Source organism: Ceratosolen solmsi, unplaced genomic scaffold (genome assembly GCF_000503995.2).
Source record: "Ceratosolen solmsi marchali unplaced genomic scaffold, CerSol_1.0 scaffold57, whole genome shotgun sequence".
Taxonomy (NCBI): Eukaryota; Metazoa; Arthropoda; class Insecta; order Hymenoptera; family Agaonidae; genus Ceratosolen; species Ceratosolen solmsi.
The window spans coordinates 3707898-3729102 of NW_011948427.1; the positions used below are offsets into that span (position 1 = coordinate 3707898).

General features: G+C 28.3%; 1 protein-coding gene across 1 annotated transcript; it reads left to right on the plus strand.

The window, feature by feature from the left end:
- The first annotated feature begins 409 nt into the window (after window positions 1-409).
- Window positions 410-18511, plus strand: LOC105363539 (putative histone-lysine N-methyltransferase 1). Its single transcript, XM_011501270.1, has 12 exons — window positions 410-2376; window positions 5499-6203; window positions 8135-8476; window positions 9072-9551; window positions 10037-11221; window positions 11490-12067; window positions 12474-13198; window positions 14140-14451; window positions 15172-15797; window positions 15934-15955; window positions 16300-16952; window positions 17483-18511. Exons 1-12 carry the CDS (start codon window positions 526-528, stop codon window positions 18182-18184), a joined length of 8181 nt encoding a protein of 2726 aa, XP_011499572.1. The 5' UTR covers window positions 410-525; the 3' UTR covers window positions 18185-18511.
- Window positions 18512-21205: the final 2694 nt, after the last annotated feature.

Consider the following 21205-nt stretch of genomic DNA (forward strand, 5'->3'; position numbering starts at 1 on the left):
TATTGGAACGATCAAGTTGTTATTATTTTTATTAAGCAAGCAAAGTATATATATATATATATATATATATACACGCGCGCGCGCGCGCGCGCACACACACACACACACACACACACACACATATATATATAAATATATATAATTTGTTTCAATTTATTCGTAGTTGCTTTATTTATATACTAAGATGTATATTTAATTTTATCGACAAATAATGTTTACGTTAATAATGATCTGTTCTTAATTTTATAATTTGATATAAAATTTTATTTTATCGCATTATCATATATTCTTACATTTACTTATTTATAAAGTTTTAAATTTAACGCAAAAACAAAAATATACATATATATTTATATATTAGTCTATACAAGAAATAAAAAAAAATAAATTAAATTTTATTTTCAGGAAGTTATAAAAAAGTTTATAATTTATATTCAAGAACTTGACTGTGCTTAAGAGTTGTTATACACAAATTAGGTTGTATCGAGTGATAATTTATAAATGTAAAAGAAACAATAAGATAATATGGAGTTGTTAAATGAAATTGAATATAATCCTATTATTGATATAAAAAAAGAAGAAGAAAATACATTGCTTGACGAAAATGTCCACAAATCTTCAATGAAAAAATTTTATAATACAGTGTTTGCAACAAAAATGAGAAATCGAAGAAATGAAGACAGGTTTGAAGAGTTAGAATCTAAAGAAGATTTTACATCATGTAAATCGGCTTCTGTAGATGCAACTTGTCATTCCCCAAAAACTGTGCCTCAATTAAATTCTTCGATAGAGGATAAAAATTGTAAAAAAAAGCTTCAATGGAGGTTAGACAAAATTGAAAAAAAAAGAAAAAAATCTAATAAAGAAGAAAACATAGGGGTACTAAAAAATGAAAATATTAGTGAGATAAACAATAGAAACGAAGATGTTGATACTAGAATTTATAACTCGGAAAAGGAGGATATATTAATGAAAGATTTAGTTAGCGAAGATCGATTAAAATCTACATTATGTAAGGATGAGGTACAAAGGAGAAAAAGTGGGAGACAAGTTCCACCTATGATGTTTTTTGATGACAATTGGGATTTTGAAACCAAGCCAGATAATGGATCTATTCCAGAAGAAAAGTTTAGTTGTAGAAGAACCGAAAAATTTGTTGGCAAATTGAATACTAGAGAAGCTAGAATTTTAAATATTGAAACAATTTTGAAACAAGAAAATGAACCATACTGTCAGAATAACAATAACAATAATAACAGCAATAATAATAATATTAATCTTGATGTTGACGAAAAAGATTTATTAGACCAATATGATGAAAATCACATTTTCAAGAACAACAAAATTATAAAAAAGTATGATGACGCAGATATTATAAAAAATAGTAAAAGTGAACTGAGCATTGAGAGTTGTAATGATTTAAAAGATAATGTTGATAAGGAAGTCGATATTGATAAAAGTATAGTAGGTACTTTGAAAAATACACAAAAGGAAGTGATTGTTTTAGAATCAAATAGTATATTGCAAAATGTTATCGAAACCAAAGAAAATATTAAAGTCGAATTACCAACTTGCAGGCGTATAGTACCTTTTGTAAACAAAAATCTACAAAATGCATCATCTAGTATATCTAAAAAATTGATAGAAATTGACTGCATTAAGAGTGATACAAATATTGAATTCGAGTCATCAAAAAATATAAAAATAACATCAGATTTTTCTCAGAAAGATGTAAATGTACAACTCATTTCTTCTGAAATTTCAGATACAATAACTAATTCTAACGATGATGTTGATATAAGATTAAATACTACAATAAATGCAGAATCAAATGTAATTGATTCATTAAAAGATGGAAGTAAATTAAATTGTTCTGTGCAAGATAATGATATAAAGATAAATTCTTGTATTGAAACTGAACTTAAAGCAAATTTTACCTGTTTACCTAATAATTTAAGTTTGAAGTTACAGAATCCTTTGTGTAATGAAGATAATGAAGAAATGTTGTCCTGTCAAAGAATACAACCATATTTGGGTAAAAATTATCCTAATTGTAGTAGAACATTATCCTTTGTACATTTAGTGAATAAAGTAAAATCTCAGGATACACCTGAAACCAGCGCAAAGTTACCTAATAATTTAAATTTATTAAATCAAAAAGTTCCAGATCGATTACATTTAGATGATGAATCAAAGAAAATGTCAAACCAAAATGAAGATACAAACATTCCAGAAAAGATAGAAAATGGATTACTTAATACTATGACTATTGATACTGTTGATCTTGGTAATGGAAGTTCTAATAAATTAGTACAAAATGGAGAATGGAAGTTCAGAAGAAAACGACCCAGCAATAGATCTGAAAATGCACAACAGGTAATTGAAGTATACTAATATATAAATAAATGTATATTTTATTATACTTAATCTTATTTTAAAATTTTTAAATTAGTTGTGAATAGTTAATTTAATTTTTATGCTTAATATTGATAAAATTATTTATTTTTATATAGAATCAGTTCAATATGTAACTTTATTTTTGCAATCTAATTATAAGATGTATTGTTTATATTTTCTGTAATAATTAAGTTTCTTTAAATTTCTTATAAAGAGAAATTGCAATATCATTAGGATTACTGGTTTCATCACCAAAACGTGCTGACATTTTGGAGTAAAAATTCCATATTAGTTTTAACAAATATTTGTTTTTCGATTGTTTATCACTTATAAATGGAAATTATTGTTACAGAATCTTTATCAGTGCATTATGAAATTGTTTTATTATATGACAAACAGGTCGTATTTTATTCCAATGTTTGCAAACTCACTAGTAATACTTTTAAAAAGTTGTCTTTTTACTCATTTCAATTAGTACTATTATATTTTTTAAATTTTAATCAAAAGTTTAGCTGCATCATTTTCAAAGACATTTCAAAAGTGCTTATGATATTTTCCTTAATTAACTTTAGAAACATTTATAGAATATTGTTTATGTATCTAATTGTCACAAATATTGTTTTTTTCTTTACAAACTCAAGTTTTAATGTATTAAATTTGTTTATATTATAATAGGAGTAGAGTATTCTTTAATTTCCATCTCTAGTTCTTAGGATATATAATTGTTCTTAGAATACACAATATAATTATTGCTTTTGTCTTTTGTTTGGTATTAGTTTATGTTGATTGATTTATCCAGGAATATTTGTTTGATTAATTTTTGTTTGTTTTTGACAGTAAAAATGTTCTGTTACGTTACAATTTTATGATATATAATATACATCTCATTAGCAATTTTAAAGTATTTATTTTTTACATTTAATTGAGTTTAAAGATGATAATTATTTTCCATTTATTGATTTTGTCACATTATATATTACCATTGAACCTTGCTTAGCTCATTAAAAAAAAAAAAATACACTTAGATAATTCATCATATAATAAGATGTAAAATTTATATTTATAAAAAAAATTTACTAATGTATAGCTAACGGTTCGGCAGTATAATATACGATGCGAGGATAGGAAGGAGAAAGAAAGAAGAGAGTACGCATGTGTAAGATTTGATTCAAGTAGTCCTCACATGTTTCATTTGTTTTTCCAAAGAAAATGAAAGAAGTTCAATCGTTTGTTGATATACGATACGTTCGACATTTCTCACAATTAGAAATACTGCCTGAAGTCGTCGGAATGACATCGAATCATTACCATCTCTCTCTCTCTCTCTCTCTCTCTCTCTCTCTCTCTCTCACACACTCTCTCTTCTTTTTTCTCTTCCTCCTTATTGATTTATTTATCTTTTTCAAACTTAACAATTAACATATATTGCATCAATCCGACACAATATTGACATTGCTATTGAAGAATAACCAACTATCTATTCTAATTCATTTAACTGATTTCAGTTTTTAATAATTTTACTTTAATTTTTTTCCTTTTATAAATAATATGGTCATTTTAAGATTAGTAAATTTAGCTATTCATGTAGTAAAACGTTTAATTATCCGATATTTTGAAAGGATGAAAGAATGTAATAATCCATTTTTTTGGGAATAGGATGGTCGTTTGTCAGCCTTGGCCTTATGAAAAGAAATGAATGAAAAACCACCAATGATTTGGTCGTTGTTTACTCGTTTTTCAACCATATAAGGGTACTCATATTTTTTGCTCTAGTCTTGCACAGTCTTCTCAAGTTTGCTTTTGATATTTTTTATACATATTAATTAATCAGATTAAACATAATCTTTAATAAAAATGTGAGTTCTATTGGTTTATAATTTATATGTAGTATCATCATAAACGTCTTAATAAAATCTGAGTCAGAATCAAAATTTTTCAGAAGAATCTTCATCCATGCTTGTGATAATTTTAAGTATTTTATTATATTTTCTGAGACTTATTTTTTTTTTACATATTCTTTTTTAGAACATCAAATTGAATTTTCAGAGTACATAATAACATGATATTAAATTGTGCATATGGTAACATCTAAATTATTAATTAGAGCTACAAATAAGTAACTATTTTATGTTGCTCCTATTATTTATTAAACTATTTATTTAGAAACATTAGAATTTATTTAGGACTATATATTTACAAAAATTGATTTATTTAAAGTAATGCATATTCGTTATTAGAGTATCAAGTTTTTGCCTTTTGATTGAGTGCATTTTTCCGGTCGACAAATTGTCTATTGTTCACTTTTATAAAAATAAATAAATAACTAAGGTCTTTGCCGTGAGAATGATTTAATATATTTCAAATTTCTTTCTGTTATTAGACATAGTATTTAATTGTTGTAAAATTTCTCTGTAAGATGTATATATTTTTCATGTTAGCCAAAGACTTTAATTTTAGATTTATTCGAGACAATAATAGTTTCTGAAATATTATTGAATCCGAAAACATAAATTGACTACTGGATACACTATTCTTAGTTCACACTATAAAAATGTTATTTTGTATTTTTGATTATTTTTTGAATGTGAAAGAAGAAAAAGTTTAACAATTTTTCATTTTATTCAATAAGAGTAATAGACAATAACTATTAAGCATTTGCTGTTCTTATACCATCCTTTATATTACTATTGTAAAGTAAATATTGTTAAAAAAAATATAAATATTACTATTTCTATTTAAAAAATATATCGGCCTTTGTTCAAGAACAAAATATTAAGAATTAAAATCTGAAAAATGTAATATTTAAGTTTTTACATTTTCTATTTCTTAGAATTAAAAAAAAAACTTTATATAATAATTATATATATATATATATATATATTTCTAGATATAAATAAATTTATCAATATACGTTTAGCAAAAACAAAAAAAAAAAAAACAAAAAAATTAATATTTTATCTTAAATTATCTACGATGAACTAAAGATAAATGAATCCTAAAGTTTTTTTAAAAATGATTGATAACCAATGCCTCATTTTATGTATTATTTGATGTTGAGTATTAGTATAAACATTGCTTAAATATAAATTTAATATCCATAGGTGGTGGACGGATGTCTTACAAAGTGTTCAATAAAAATATCCTCGGACCCGCTTAAAAACAGCAAATCCAGCATTTTTCCTGCTTGTTCAGGAGGGACTATTTGTTCGTTATTTTCTTTAAATTGTTTGAAACACGCACATAGTAATGTGCATAATAACGAATATTTGAAATCTCAAAACGAAATAATAAAAGATGTTTTTGTCGTACTCACTAAATTGGAGTACATCAAAGATCCATTAGTCCTCAAGTATTTTAAGAAGATTGACTTCGATACAAAAGTTAAACACAATTTACTTCCTTCTACAAAGAATCAACTCGGCGGTGATAAAATAAATACGAGTTTAAATAGTTGGAGTTATGGATCTAGTATAAACTTAAATGAACAAACAGCCAAAGATGATTTATCCAACTGTAATGCACGTAATATGACCTCCAGTATGAGCTATAGTAATGGACAACTAGGAATCATAACGAACGTTGAAGGCAAAGTTAATCAAGAAATGGACAAAAATGCCGATGAATTTCCAACAGAATTTAGAACCAGATTGAGAAAAAGACCACTTAGTAGAAGCTTCGTAGAGTCGTTGAATATTTTTCACGGTAAAAGAAGAAAGCGTCGAGTGAATTATATAGAAGACTACAGTGATTCCGAGATAAATGAATCAGGTTCATCTATCTTGAAGCAGCAAAGAATGCACTTGCAGGTTCGTTATATTTTGCTTATTTGGGAGATTGATTTCTTTTTTACTTAATCTATTTAATTATTAATCTACTTTATTAGGAATAAATTTATGAGACGTCTGTAATAATAATAATATTCACTTTTAACAATATTCTTTCTTAATAATAATAATTGTAATAATAATAATATTCTCTTTTAACAATATTCAATATCTAAATTGCTTTTTATTAGATTGAAAATAAAAATGACACTAAATATTTTTATTGCATAAACATTGTTAAAGTAATTCAGTTTAATATAATTATTTTTTGTTTTTAACTCTAGTTACTTCTTAACGATTTTATCGAGCTATATTTTATTGTCAATATTTTTATTGCTTTTACTCAAAAATAATCTTTAAGATTATCGGGAAAGTCAACAAGATCATAAAAATCATAGTAAAAGTTTTTTTTCTTTGTCACTATGATTATCCTGTATTTAATACTGTATATATTTGATTGATTATTTGTTTGCTTTTATTAATCAATTAATAAGTTATTGATGCTTCAAGGTATTTCAATTTTGTCTAATTTTTCGCAATATTTCTTTAAAATTCTTATTATCGACAGCGAAAAAATAGTTTAAATTAAAAAATTTTTTAAAACTTGTACAAATTTTGTATTTACATTTAAAAATATGTGTTCGAAAAATATCTATAAACAAGTTTGTTGTCTATGACGATTAGTATATTATTTGTTAAACGTAAAAAAATTCCCATTTAAAATTACGTACTTTATTAGGCCTTGTTTTAATGTCAGAAAAATGATGTGATTATTTGTATTATGAAATTATTTTTACTATCATTAATTAATATTCTCGGCACATTGCCTTGCATCTTATATATATACTATTAAAATCTTTACTTTAGACTGCATTTAATAAAAATTTTTGTTATGTTTACTATCAATTACTATCGATTGTAATTAGTACATCTTGTTAAAAGCCCTTAATAGTTATCTTTAACTATTTTATTTTACGATTGTGAATACATCTGGGGTTTTTACTTAATTTCCATAAACGATACTTCACTTTAGTTATAGAATTATAGATGATATATTTTATTTTATTACTTGGTTTTATCGTTTTATTTTAAAGATTATTTTCAGGATATTGCTCGGTAGTCCTTTATGATTCCGTTATAGTTTATTATTCTCTTAGAGTTGAAATTCAATCTCATTAACAATAGAAAGATGTGTGATGTCAATTACGACAATTATATTATTATATGTCTACCATAGGAAACAGTTTAGTTTCTATTTAAAAAGCAATTCAATCTAACAGAATTTGCATTATTTCTGAAAATTTTGTATTTTATATATAATTAATAATGTCAGTGATCTAAATTTTTCTTTTTTTACATTTTTAGAAAAATAAATGATTTTTATTTAAGAGCTTTATGTACAGATCGTGAGTTAGTTTGCTATGTGTTTTTGAAGGAATTGCTAATTTCAACTTGTTAAGTTATATTATTTGTAATGAAGTGTGATAATAACTTATACAATTAAGTAAATTTAATAGAGTGCAATACTTTTACGAGTCAAAAAATAAAAAGGAAAGGACTAGTAAGATTTAAAGCGTAACACCAAGAAAACAGATATTGTTTTATTCGTTTTCATACATTTATAATATGTCAAATAATATTTATTATATTTGTACATTACTCCTGCAAAAAAAAAAAAAAAAAAAAAAAAAAAAAAAAAAAAAAAAAAAAAAAAAAAAAAAACAGAAAAAAAAAACAGAAAAAAAACGCTTTTAAATATGTATACTGAAAATACAAGATTTTTTATAGATACTTCTCAGTTACAGACCTACTTCTTATTTTACATTATACATGAAAACGACTGATGAAACAAACAAAATTGAAGTGGGTGTTAGATTCCTAATTTTTTTATGGTGACGCCTGTTGACACATAGACTCGACGGCTGACGTTGCGGGAACGCCAAAATTTCAAAATCTACGGCAGCAAAGAGATGGATGAGAACGACATGGAAGTAGAGGAATTTACTCGCATCGGTTTACAAAATAGAACTCAGAGTAAAGGAGATGATAGCAGTAATGTGGCCAATTCGAGCAATAGATCAGAAAGCCACGCGATCGAAGATTCGGACACTTTCGATCATACTTCTCGATCTCGGGTTACTAGCGTCTCGGAGAATGTCGAGGGCAAACAAAGCGTTCAGCCAATCCACAAAATTTTCAGCTCAGACTCGTTGAATAAATTTGACGAACAAACTCTTAACGAACACTCTCAAATTGTAAGTTTATTATACCTTTTTGTATATGTAAATTGCGCTTGTTCATTTATTTCTAAGAATTATCATAAATTTATAATTTCTGAACTTTGAAAAAACATTGTTTATTTACTTTCATTGAATTAAGGTATTTTATTGTATTCTATTAAGTACAGAAATCCGCCTATTAATGGTTCTTCTTTGATTTTAAATATTACATTTTAAAATAACGATGGAAATGAATTAATTTTCTTACCATTCAAGAAGAAATATTTTCTTTATATGATATATTAAATTATATTTATAAAAATTTTCAATTTAACTTCTGATTTTTTTTTACTCTCTAAAAGGCAGTATTTGATATAAAATAAATATTATAAATTTTTCGAATTAAATATAAATATTCTCCTCAATGACATTAGTGTAAGGATATATCGACAACTAATGTCGTGGTGCGTTTCATTAGAATAAAGACAAATAAAATAATAACAAAAATATAATTATCTACGAGGCTGAAAAATGGATTGGAGATTTAAAAAAAATTTTTTATTATTTTTTTTTTTTTTTCAAAACAATTTCTATTATACGAAAATGTGCTTTATTTTTCCAACTATCATAGCGTAATGACGAAAACAAGGATATAAAGGCAGATGAGTTTTGTATGAATCGTATACAACTTAGATCACGTAGTCGGATTTTAGCTGCTGGACATCTTAAAATCTTGCAACAAACCGAATTGACGCAGAAGGAGGAGCATATTTCTGGCCACAATGTACGAGCACCAATTTTGAATATTGATGTTAAGAACGAACGAAATTCCTCGACGTTTAAAGTTTCGAACAAGAGCAACAGCAAGAAGTCCAAAGTATCCAAAATAGATGAGTTTTCTGTTAATAAAAGAAATGCTTCAAGTATTTTATCTCGAAATGAAAAAGAGAATACACGTATTAATAGGCATAAATCGGTTGTATCGTCAAGGTCGTCTAAACAGTCCAAAATCAATACAGTAGAAAAACTTAGCAATTCTGAATTGAAGTTCGAACCATCGAGCATTTATAAGCGGACAATCGATGGCGGCATTCCGCTTAGAAATCCCAAGGTTGAAACTTCATTTTATTTTTTTAACGCATTATTAATTGAAAATAATATTTAATAATATGTAATTGTGCGAGGGACAACGTATGAGGGACTAATTGTACTTAATGAATTTGAAAAGACAACTATTTTTAATTCCAAATTATTTCTTGCTTTAGATATAAATTTAGTAAAAATTACATATATTATAATTCTAAATATAGAATATATACTTTATATCTAAAAGCATATTAATTATTAAATTCAAATTATTTTCTATGAGAGCTTTTTAATGATTTGAAGCTGCTTTTTTTGTCATTAAAGCAAAAGTATTATTAAAATAATTTGTCACATTACTTCAAATTATTATTATAATGATTTGTTTTTATATAAACAGTACTATCACATAATTATATTATTACACAATATTATTACACATATTTTTTTAGTTATAATTAAATTTTTCGGATAGTACATTTTAATTGTGATAAAATACTTCTAATCTAACAGGTTGAACTGATAAGATTGGAAATGATTTGCGAAAGTTTTGAAGATTATTCAGCTAGTGAAATAGAGTTGTTAACTGGAAAGTACATTGATATGTTGATGAATTCAAATTTTACCTGTGATACTTGGCGTAATTCCTTAAATTACCATCCACCCGAAGCGATTGTTGAGAAGCACGTTGACCAAATCGATAATTCTGATTGCGTATCTGATATTGATTCGCAACAGGAAAGTGTAAAGTTGGTTACAATGGTTGAATCTGAAGATAATGTACATACAGAAGATAATGTAGATAAAGTAAAAGTAAAATCTCCTGCAAAATCTAATACGAAACAAATTGAAAGTACGTTTTCATCGTTTACTACTTTGGAGTCTGCAATAGCCACCCTCGTAGATACTGAGCCTGGAGAACAACGGAATTTCGGTGCTATTAATATATCGGAAGTTTTGAATAGTCCATCAAATAGTGTAAACGAGAAGGAGAAAGATCAGACAATTGAGTTAAATGATCAAGCAGTTGATAATAACAATCAGAGGCAATTAAATTTGTGTGATAAGCAGCTGTCGGTGCACGATGCAATTTTGGTAAATGGTACAACGATGTACGGTTGTTCTGTTTGTAATAGAATATTCGTCGCTGAGAATTTATTGAGACAACATCAGTCAGCTAATCATAAAGATAATGATGCAGCAGCCAGTTGTATCGACTCTGCGCGTGCTAGTACGTCTAAGTCCAGTATTAAGCATAAAGCTCAAGCTTCTGGTCGTTCATGTTCGAAAAAGGCGATGCCAGAGAAGTGTAAGAGAAAGTTAAAGTTTTTAGAGAGCCTCAAATGTACGATATGCTCTATAACATTCAATTCTAAGGAAGAGCTTTTCGATCACATAATGACGCACAATGAACAAGAATTGCAAGAGGCTTATAAAGTGGCGAAAGCTAAAGCGAAGAAGCAACAAAGCGAGCGATCTTCCAACATGTCCGAGGAGTCGGATAAAGCAACGCAACAGACGGCAGAAGATTCGCACGATAAAGAAATACAGAATAAAACGAGGAACAAGAGTACTGATAGTAGTAATCGAAGTAGCAGGTCGTCAGTGGATGTCGAAGATTTAATTTTTGAAAATCCATTAAATAATACCCCGTGTACCAGAACTGGGCCAGTAGTAACGGTAGATGCACAACAACAGGTTAGATTTCCTTTAGTATTTTATAATATACGGTGTAACGTAAGGAAGCAATTTTATTAGAACATTATTAGAACATTATTTATAATAAATTAAATAACTTTTGAAAAGGTATTTCATGTCGAGCATAGAAATTTGTATGTATACGGTATAATGATGTATAAGGTCAATCAATGACTTACGCGATGAAATAATAATCCAAGTAACGTAACTTATAAATTATATTACCAATGATCGATATTAACATAAGAATGTATTGCTTTGTTTATAGTTGATAGAATTAGAATGTAATGAAACTCTTGTCGATGAGAGCGAAATATCCATGAGGATACAGTGCTCTAAGACTGTAACGATATGCTCTTGTCATGAACACGAAACGATACCACAAGATCTTCAAATAGAGATGGTGCTGTTGTGCAAGACTTGTAACGTTGTCTTCCGTCGTCGCGACTGCTTCGAGGTACATTATAGAATGAACTTGGAGTGCCGTCGCCAACGTACCAACAACGAAGTGACAAAGATACCGAAGCTTTTTTGCAGTGGATGTCCTTGCGTGTTGGATTCTCTTATGGACATGAGGATGCATTTGGAAATGCACGCGAGAAAAAATTGTCAGGGAACTGTTACTTTTATCTGCAACATTTGCAAAGTCGCATTCTTCGGCGTTGGTGGAATTTTTTATTCACATTGGTTCAACCATACAAAGTCACCGAACTTTGTAGCCAGTCGATACTCTTTTCCAAAACTATCCGTTGTCTCGGTGGTGGAAGATTCGAATTTCGCCATAACGACAAGTAAGAGCCAGGAGGGATTTTTCTACATTGCTGAGCATGTTTGTAGACAATGCAGGTATATAAAATCGATATAAAATAGTTGATAGTTTCCTAATATCGCCTACTTATCTTATTGACTTAATCAATTGATTAGTAATTTATCTAATCTATTCGAACATTTTTTTCTTTATAACATTCATTCTTAATTAATAGCATAATCGTTAATGCTCAAACGAATATATTATTTGTCGATGAATGTGCGCGTGTATTTTGTTGTTGTTATAATTTGCTTTACCGAAGGATAAAATTAATCGTCTCTCTATAAGTAATTAAAGCAAGTTTTTACAACTTGAAACAAAAAAAAAAAAAAAAAAAAAAAAAAAAAAAAAAAAAAAAAAAGCATAAATATACGCATGTCAATTAAAAAAAATATTTTTCTTCAGACTTTTGTGCGATGATTAATAACGCTTTTGTTTCAACAGGCTGCCATTCAGTTCGGAGCCTGAACTTTTAAAGCATAAGACCCGTCCTTGCCAATCGCAGCAATCGACTCCACGTACCGATGGTCCGGACAGTAATCGTCTGCAGATGATAAAACTCATTTGTGATCTGTGCAAAAAGTACTACGTTAGCAAAGAGAACTTTGATAGACATTGCAGCGAACGAAATCATCTCAAAACTCCAATAACGAAATTTTCTCGTCTGCCCATCAATGCCAACGAACAGGCCTTTGTTTGTAGTCTATGTCGTGCCGTTAGCAAATCTCTCGACGATTTGAAAGAGCACTGGAAACGCATTCACAGTCCTATAATGGAGCTTTATACCTGCAAAACTTGTAACGTTGTGCCCTCGAACGATGTTACGAATTATACTTACGACAAGTTCGAAAGACATTGCCGTATTGTTCACAAGAGTGAGGTCATTACGTGTCTTGTATATTTTGTTACTGCGAGGTACGTTTGTAATATCTGTAGGTTTGGTTTCGAAACGGAAAAGTCGATGAAGGAGCATCAGGTCGTACATCAAAAGAGATCATCTCAAAATAAAAGCGCTAATACATCGTTGGCAGGATTGCCAATCGAACAGCAAATGACGACCATGTGGGTAGCTGACAAACATGTGGCCTCTGACGGTGGTAGGAAAGTGCATCCTGTATATGTGCATTATCCAGGTGTTAATAACAAACGAGTTGTTCCAATATTACCAGGTTAATATTTTTCAGTGTTCACTTTCTCTTGTATTTAATTTACGTTTCATTTTAACGCGATTGAAAATCATATTAAATCAAGTCATTAAGTATTTAATTATCAATATTATAACGTAAATTGTAACTATAGTTTATTTTCCATATTTTTAAGTTTTTTTTTTTTTTCATTAATTTTATTTATATGAGGTGGATGATAAATGAAATTAGTCGAAATATCGAATTATTTATACTTGTTTCATTGAAATATTAATATATGTTTGAAATGTTAAAATCATTGATTTCTTATAGTCTGTACGAAATACAAATCTCAACTGCTTATAAAGATGGTCGAGAATGGAAATACGATATATATATATATATATATATATATATATATATATATATATATATATATATATATATATATATATATATATATATATATATATATATATATATATATATATATATATATATATATATATATATATATATATATATATATATATATATATATATATATATATATATATATATATATATATATATATATATATATTACGGTATAAATATAAAAATACAATAGAATAGTGATATTACATTGTAAATCCTTTTTTCCTCTGCATATATTGCGGATAAATTATGAAATCACGTTTATAATAATAATAATAAATAAGTTAACTAAATTTTAAAAATCACCAAAAGACAAAAATTGTAACATTCATGCAATATGTGTAATTAAAGTTATAATGAGTACTTTTTTTTTTTTTTTTTTTTTTTTTTTTTTTTTTTTTTTTTTTTTTTGAAATTTTATGATTATTACTGACATTTAGTCTAGTATTTCGAGCGGATGGCAATCGCGAGTAAAATAAATTGATGCGTTTAATTATGAATTTTGTTTTGCCGTTAAGAGTTCAGTTAGGGCGTCAATTTATAATTCTGATTTCTCTGTAATTGTACAGCGCCACCGAAGAACCAAAGTCAGCAGTCGTTGCAGCCTTGTAATTCAAGCACCGCTAGCGATAATCCAACGAGCTCGTCGCCGAGCATCGCCTCCAGCAGTACGAATACTTCACTCGCCCGTGGCTCCAACTCCATGTTGCGCAATATGCTCGCCCAGAGGGCGCTTGATCAGCCACAGCCTCCCGAGCAAAACTGTACCACGAATTCGAGCGTCGAAACGATACTCATCGATTCGCGATCCAACAGTCCCTCGTCCGATTCCCCCGCGCCTATTGCGAGGGATAAATCCGGTACGAGTGGCAACGATGCTGGTAATGTATCATTGTTCTTTTCTAATTAATGTAAAAAGCAATCAAATTGGAAATAATGGTGTAGGATATGAGTATGGAAACGCGCATAATAGGCTTAAATTTTATATGTAGTATTAATTATAACGAGCGAGTGCAGAATTATTTGACCTATTTCTTACATTAATGTAAATAGTCTGTTTAATACCTAAATTAATATTTCTCCCAGTACATTTAAAAAGTAGTTATTTATTTGTTTATTACAATTTGTTTATATTTTATTTTTATAACAATTTATTGTTGTTGATATCGTGATCATCGTCGATACCTTATTGTCATATCACTACTGCCACAAATATCACCATCGGTATCATTATCATTATTATTATAACTAGCACTGTCATTTTCATTATTATTATTTACGTGACTAATGTAACATGTGTGTACAATTTTGGGAGGGAAAAATTACGTGTTGAAAGATGGAATAACGAAACCTAAGCGGTGTCTCAATGAATCAAATGACATTCATAAGTAAATATATTTTTAATATCGTATGCTAAATTACCGTTTATTAAAGTCTGAAAGAAAATCTGTTAAAGGAATTTGCGGGAGTTTTTAATTTTATTACTGAATACCGTATTTTCCGTATTTTAGAAATCTACCGTATAAAACATTATTATATCATAGAAATTTATGTTTTAAGATTCATTTAAGATTACTAAGAAAATATTTAAATTGTTTCAGTAATCGCATCAAAAAAATCGTATATGACAATGGTGAATCCGAACTTCGAGTCGCTGTTAGGTACAAACAGCTCTTTACAGACAATTAATAATAACAACGACGGTACTCTTCTTGACAAAGATAACTCCGGTGGCACCGCGACACCCGTTAGTATGGACTCCTTGACTCCACAGCCGTTCGAGGTGGTACTCGTAACTGACGATCTAAGCGAAAACTCCAATTCCGAATCACTGATTGTAAATGATAGGAACAGAATTTCTTCGGCGGATAAAGGTTTGGATATAGTAAAATCCAACACTAACCAGCAGAAGCAACAGACAACCGAGAAGAACGAGGTTTCTTCGGCAAAATCTTCCAAGTTTCTACGTGTGCGTTCGATAGCTGAATTGCAGCATATGAAAATTCATTTGTGCTCCACATGTGGTTTGAGTTTCGATACGCCACATGCTTTTGATCAGCATTCGCGCCAGCATGAAATAATCGGCGAAGCTAATCGAATGACGCCAGTGCAGATGATCTCTCCAATGCTTGCACAGAATAACAAAGAGCTAAATGATTCTCAAAATATGTTAATTTCACAGGCCAGTCATAAACTGGCTTTATTGACACCTAGTGGCCAACCTATGGTAAGATAATATATATATATATATCATCATTTCGGTTATTAATTGATCAATTAGATTATTGATTTAGAAGTTTTTTTTCATTTTCCAATGTAATTACAATTCAAATTTCATTTGTAAAATTAAATAAATCTTATAGAGTGCACGTGCATATAGAGACAGTAATTAACTTGAATATATTAAAAGTATACTTATATCTTTGAAAGTTAATTTTCATTAATATCTTATTATAAACACCCAAGCTTTTATTTAATATTTTAAAATCTTTATAAAAATGACAATTCTTGTACACATTAACGTTTGTTGCGATGATGATTAATATTCTTTACACACATATACACACGTATAAGTACATACGCATTTTAAGTTTCTGCTTTTTTTTTTTTTTTTTTTTTTTTTTTTAATTACATTGTCGACATGTTTTTTTTTTATAATATGTAAAAATGCATGCTAAAATTTATTAATGCCGTTTCCTTTTAACATGTTCTTGTATGTAAACCCGTAGGTATGTATAACAAATCCAATGCCTCGGCTCTTTCCAATCAATTGTATCAACCACTGCAACAACAGCAATATCAACAATATAAACAGCAGCATCATCCCTCTTACTGGTTTGCATCTTGCAACGATACGTATAATGCTAACCAACCAAACTTGCAATATAACGCATATAGTCGCCATAATCAGCAACTACACCATCAGCAATCACACCATCACGCACCACAGCATCAGTTATCGCACCATCAACCGCTGCACAATCAGCCGCCGCACCACCAGCCGTCGCACCATCAGCCACCACACCATCAGTCACATCATCAGCCACAACACCATCAGCAACAACACCATCAGCCACAACATCATCAGCAGCAACACCATCAGCAGTCACAAAGTGAAAAGTCAGCACATCAATCAAGTGTCTTACGACGACCGGTTAACTTGAATAATGCAAATGGTACATACGTGTCCCGAGGTCCACCACCCGCATATCCTAGTACCTCCAATTCAATGACGCCTAGTCGATCAAGCTCGATACAGTTGCCGGAGAGAAACACGACAGGTAGCTCGGTCCCGACGCCGAAGCGACCTTCGGGTGCTGCTACGAGGATACCACAGCAGAGTTTGCCAAATTTCGGAAATGGCTCGGAACATCGACAGACCGTAAGTTTGCGGTGTTAAACCCTTCCAATTTCATTTCATGCCACTGATTATTACAAGATTATAAAAAATTTCTTGCCAATACTAAGTTTCGAAAATTTCCTTACTACTTTATATGAATGTCCAGAATTCCATCTAGAATTCTAATTATTTTCCTTATCAATTAATTTATAAATTACTTTTATTAATGACAATTGCCAAAAATTTATGTAGTATTTCCATTTTATCTTTATTAAATGTAACATTTTTTTTTCAAGTATTAAAACGTATAATCAATATGATTGAATTATTAATATATCACAGTGAAAAATTTTTTATAAAATTGTTTACTGAGTCGTGTCTAATCTCACGTTTCCAAAAACTGTTTTATCGAGCACAAGTTTTGTGCGTTAAAATAGTTTATACATTAAACAGATTATTATAAGCCGTGAGCTATTAAAATTTGGTTTTACAAGATCCTTATAAGACGCATTAATAATTCATTTTTCTTGAAACTAAATTACTCAAATACTACTTTTTTTTTTAAATAACAGGCCCCCCGAATCCCGTACAATCTGAACGAGGATGTAAACAACTCTAGAATACCGCCAAATCATCAAGCGATCAGACATTCACAACACAGCCAGTACAAGAATTACAGTCGAAATTCCAGCGAAATGAGCTACAGTGGGGGGAGCATTATCGCAAATCCAAATTATCATCATTCTCAACAGCAATCATCAAAGGTTATGTATACCTGTAAGCTCAAGGGTTGTCCATTTCGATCCGATAATATCTCAGCACTCCGTGCCCACGAGAAGAACCACATAAATCAGCAACTCTCCGCCATATCGAGCAATTTACTGCAGCAACAGCAACAGCAACAGCAACGTCTTCCTATAAAACATGTACCGGTTAGTCAGATGCCCGAGAGGACGCGTCATGCGATACCTACCAGTCGACCGCCAGTGCACTCCAGCTTAGACAAACGGTACATCTGCCGTGTCTGCAATATTTGTTGTACCTCGAGCACCGAGCTGATCGATCATATGGCGCAATGTCATAATACACCGAGTAGCCAACTTTGCTGCTACATTTGCGATTACTGCCCAACACCATTAATTTTTGACTCGGAAGATTTACTGCGCAAGCACATGCATTCAAATCACAATCACTTCTGTGAGCTTTGCAACAAAAGGTATCCCTCGAAGGAGGACCTGATAATACACATGGAGGTGCACGCGAGGGCTACCTGATACATGAGCAGCGAAGAAAGCTTTTAGTAAAAATCGTCAGGACGTTCCAGGAAAATCTAAAAGCAAGAATAATAGCAAGGAAAAAACCAAGCGTGTTGTGGTTTTTAAATGTATAAGAGCCTACATACTTATTGACTTCATTATCGCACCGAATCCACCCTTTCTCGTTTTGCGAGTTACAAAAATTTATGAATTTTTATTCGCATTATTACTGCGATGAGTAATAGTTTGTTGATTGACGAATCAAAGGGTAAATTGTGATTCTGTTTCATTTGAAAGAGTTAAATTTACTTCAACGAAATACCTCTATATATTTTAAGTTCACGAGAGAACACATTAATATTAATAATTAAAATTTCTAGTTTCATAAGATTAAATAAATGAAAATATATTAAAAATAGTCTGTATAAATAAACAACAAAAGGATGTTTAATAGATTCAGAATTAGAGGCTGTATGCTGTATAAAGTACTTCTATGGTTTATGCAAGTAGTTTTTATTTGATTAACGTTCCATCGCGTAGTTTTGATTTGCTTGTTCTCGCGTGCACTTTGAATTTGTGCATATATATATTGGATGATTTGAATTCTATTTATAAATATACTAAAAGAAAGCAGAAGAAATTTATAAATAAAATTTGATTAAAGTTTGTCTTTAATGACGACTTATTATTCGTAGTTTGTATAATTGAGTTTACTTTTAATAATTTTGATGATTCTTATATCGAATGAATAAATTTTAGTTTCTTTAAAGTTGTATTTATTGAACTGAAATGTAGTTCGTAAAGAATAATTAATTTATGAAAATTCCAGCTGAGTAAAAATTTTATTAGAGTGACGTTAAATTGATTATTCTGTTAATGATAGTTATTGTAATTTATATACAAAATTATTTAAGGTTTTTATAATTATGAAATAAGTAAAATAATATTGAAACCATTTATTGTATTCAAACGTACAACAAATTGCTAGTTGATGATAAAAATTAGTATAATTATTTGTATACTTAATGTTACAATATAACTAGTAGAGACGGCCAATTTGTTCATTAAAATGTCTCGACTCGAATCATATTATAATTTCGACATTAATTTTGCAAAATAAAGTTCTTTCATTTGTTATAATTATCAATAATCGAAATAATTTTAATAGATGCTTCCTAAAAAATATTTTGCTTAGTGTTATTTTCAGAGATTACATTATTTAAGAAACTTCAAATCTTTCCATTATATTTTTTTATAATTCATATTCATAACTTTTCAAATGCAAATTCTATAAACAAAAATAAAAAAATATCTTATCATTTAAATACAAAAAATAGTAAACATTAAACATACAATTTCGAAGTTCAAATTACCTGTTCTTTCAGAAAAGGAGATAAAATTTTTAGTGTCATATTATGAATGAATATAAAAATCTAAACAACTAAACGTATAATCATTTCTGTTTAAATTTCTGTTAAAAAAATATTCACTTTGTTTAGATGCATCAGTTCCGCTTACATATTTTCATCAATGTCATTAATTTAATGATCACAATTTTTTTTTGTTTTTTTTTTTGTTTTTTTTTTGTTTTTTTTTTTGTTTTTTGATGAAATTTAACATATTTAAAAACAAAAAAAATAGTAACTATATAAATGCGTATTTTACGTTCAGTTACTGAATCATAATGAATTATTAATAAATAAACAGCGTTATTAATGTACGTTAAAACATCATTAATTGATGTAATTTAAAACGTGTGACATTGGGTCGCTAAAATAAACATTACACACATTTTTATGCTCGTATTTTTTAAAAATACCTAAAGTTTTGATTATTTTGTTAATAAAATTGAAACTACTACATTAATAGGTTAGAACGTTAAAATCTATTATAATGTACGGATAGCAAGATAAACTTACTTGACAATCTAAAATAAGAATATTAAATTTTGTTATAAAATTGAAACATTTAATAAATAATAAATAAATGTATATATAGTAATAAAAATAATAATTACTAAAGCTGTTAAATTACATGTTTTATAAATATGCTTGTATAAAACTGCAAGTGATTGAGAAAGAAAATTATTTACTACTCTTGGTGCAGCTTCATTATTTTGTAATTTAATTAGTAAATAATTTAATTTCAATCTTAATTTCTTTTATTTAATTTTAATTAATCAATTTTTTTTCAGTGTGTTATTTCAAGACAAATTATTTTTTTATTTTTATAATTAAAATAGATATAAATTTTATACAAATATATGAAAATAATGAAAGCCGTAAATTAGTTTTATAATTTTATTAATTACTTTAGTGCACATTAAATATCCTTAAAATAATAGATAATAGAGAATAGTTATTTTGATCAAAAAATTTTATTAAAAAATTCTATACAGACTAAATATGATTCCTTAACTGGTAAAAGTGTACAAATCTGTCATTAATAGTGATAATGATAATGATAATGATGATAATAATAATAATAATAATAATAATAATAATAATAATAATAATGATAATGATAATAACAGTAATTGTTATAATAAATGGTTATACAATAGTATAGTTATACAATAACTTGTTTAAGTGATAAAGCAATAAATAATTTTGCCATAAATATTACTTAAAGATAATAAATAGCCAAACCCTATATAGTAATAAAAAGCAATGCAATTTTTAAAAATACATGTATAGATTTGATTTAACAGATTTTTCGTTTATATTTAAACAAAAAAAAAGGTGTTTTAATGGAACTACGAGCATACTCACCTCTTAATTATTTGTTCTATATAATGTTAAGTGTCATCCTGAAGTAAAATTAAAATTACGAGAAAGAATTAATGATGAAACAATTTATTTGCACGTAGAATATATAGATTAATATGATTTTGTATTATTTGTAATTATGGGAAAAGCGATTAAACTTTATTATTCTCATTGAAAGTATAAGACAAATCTCCAGAATTAAAATATTTTTATTCATCATATTTATATAATAAATACAATATTACAATTTTATTATAAAATTATTAATATA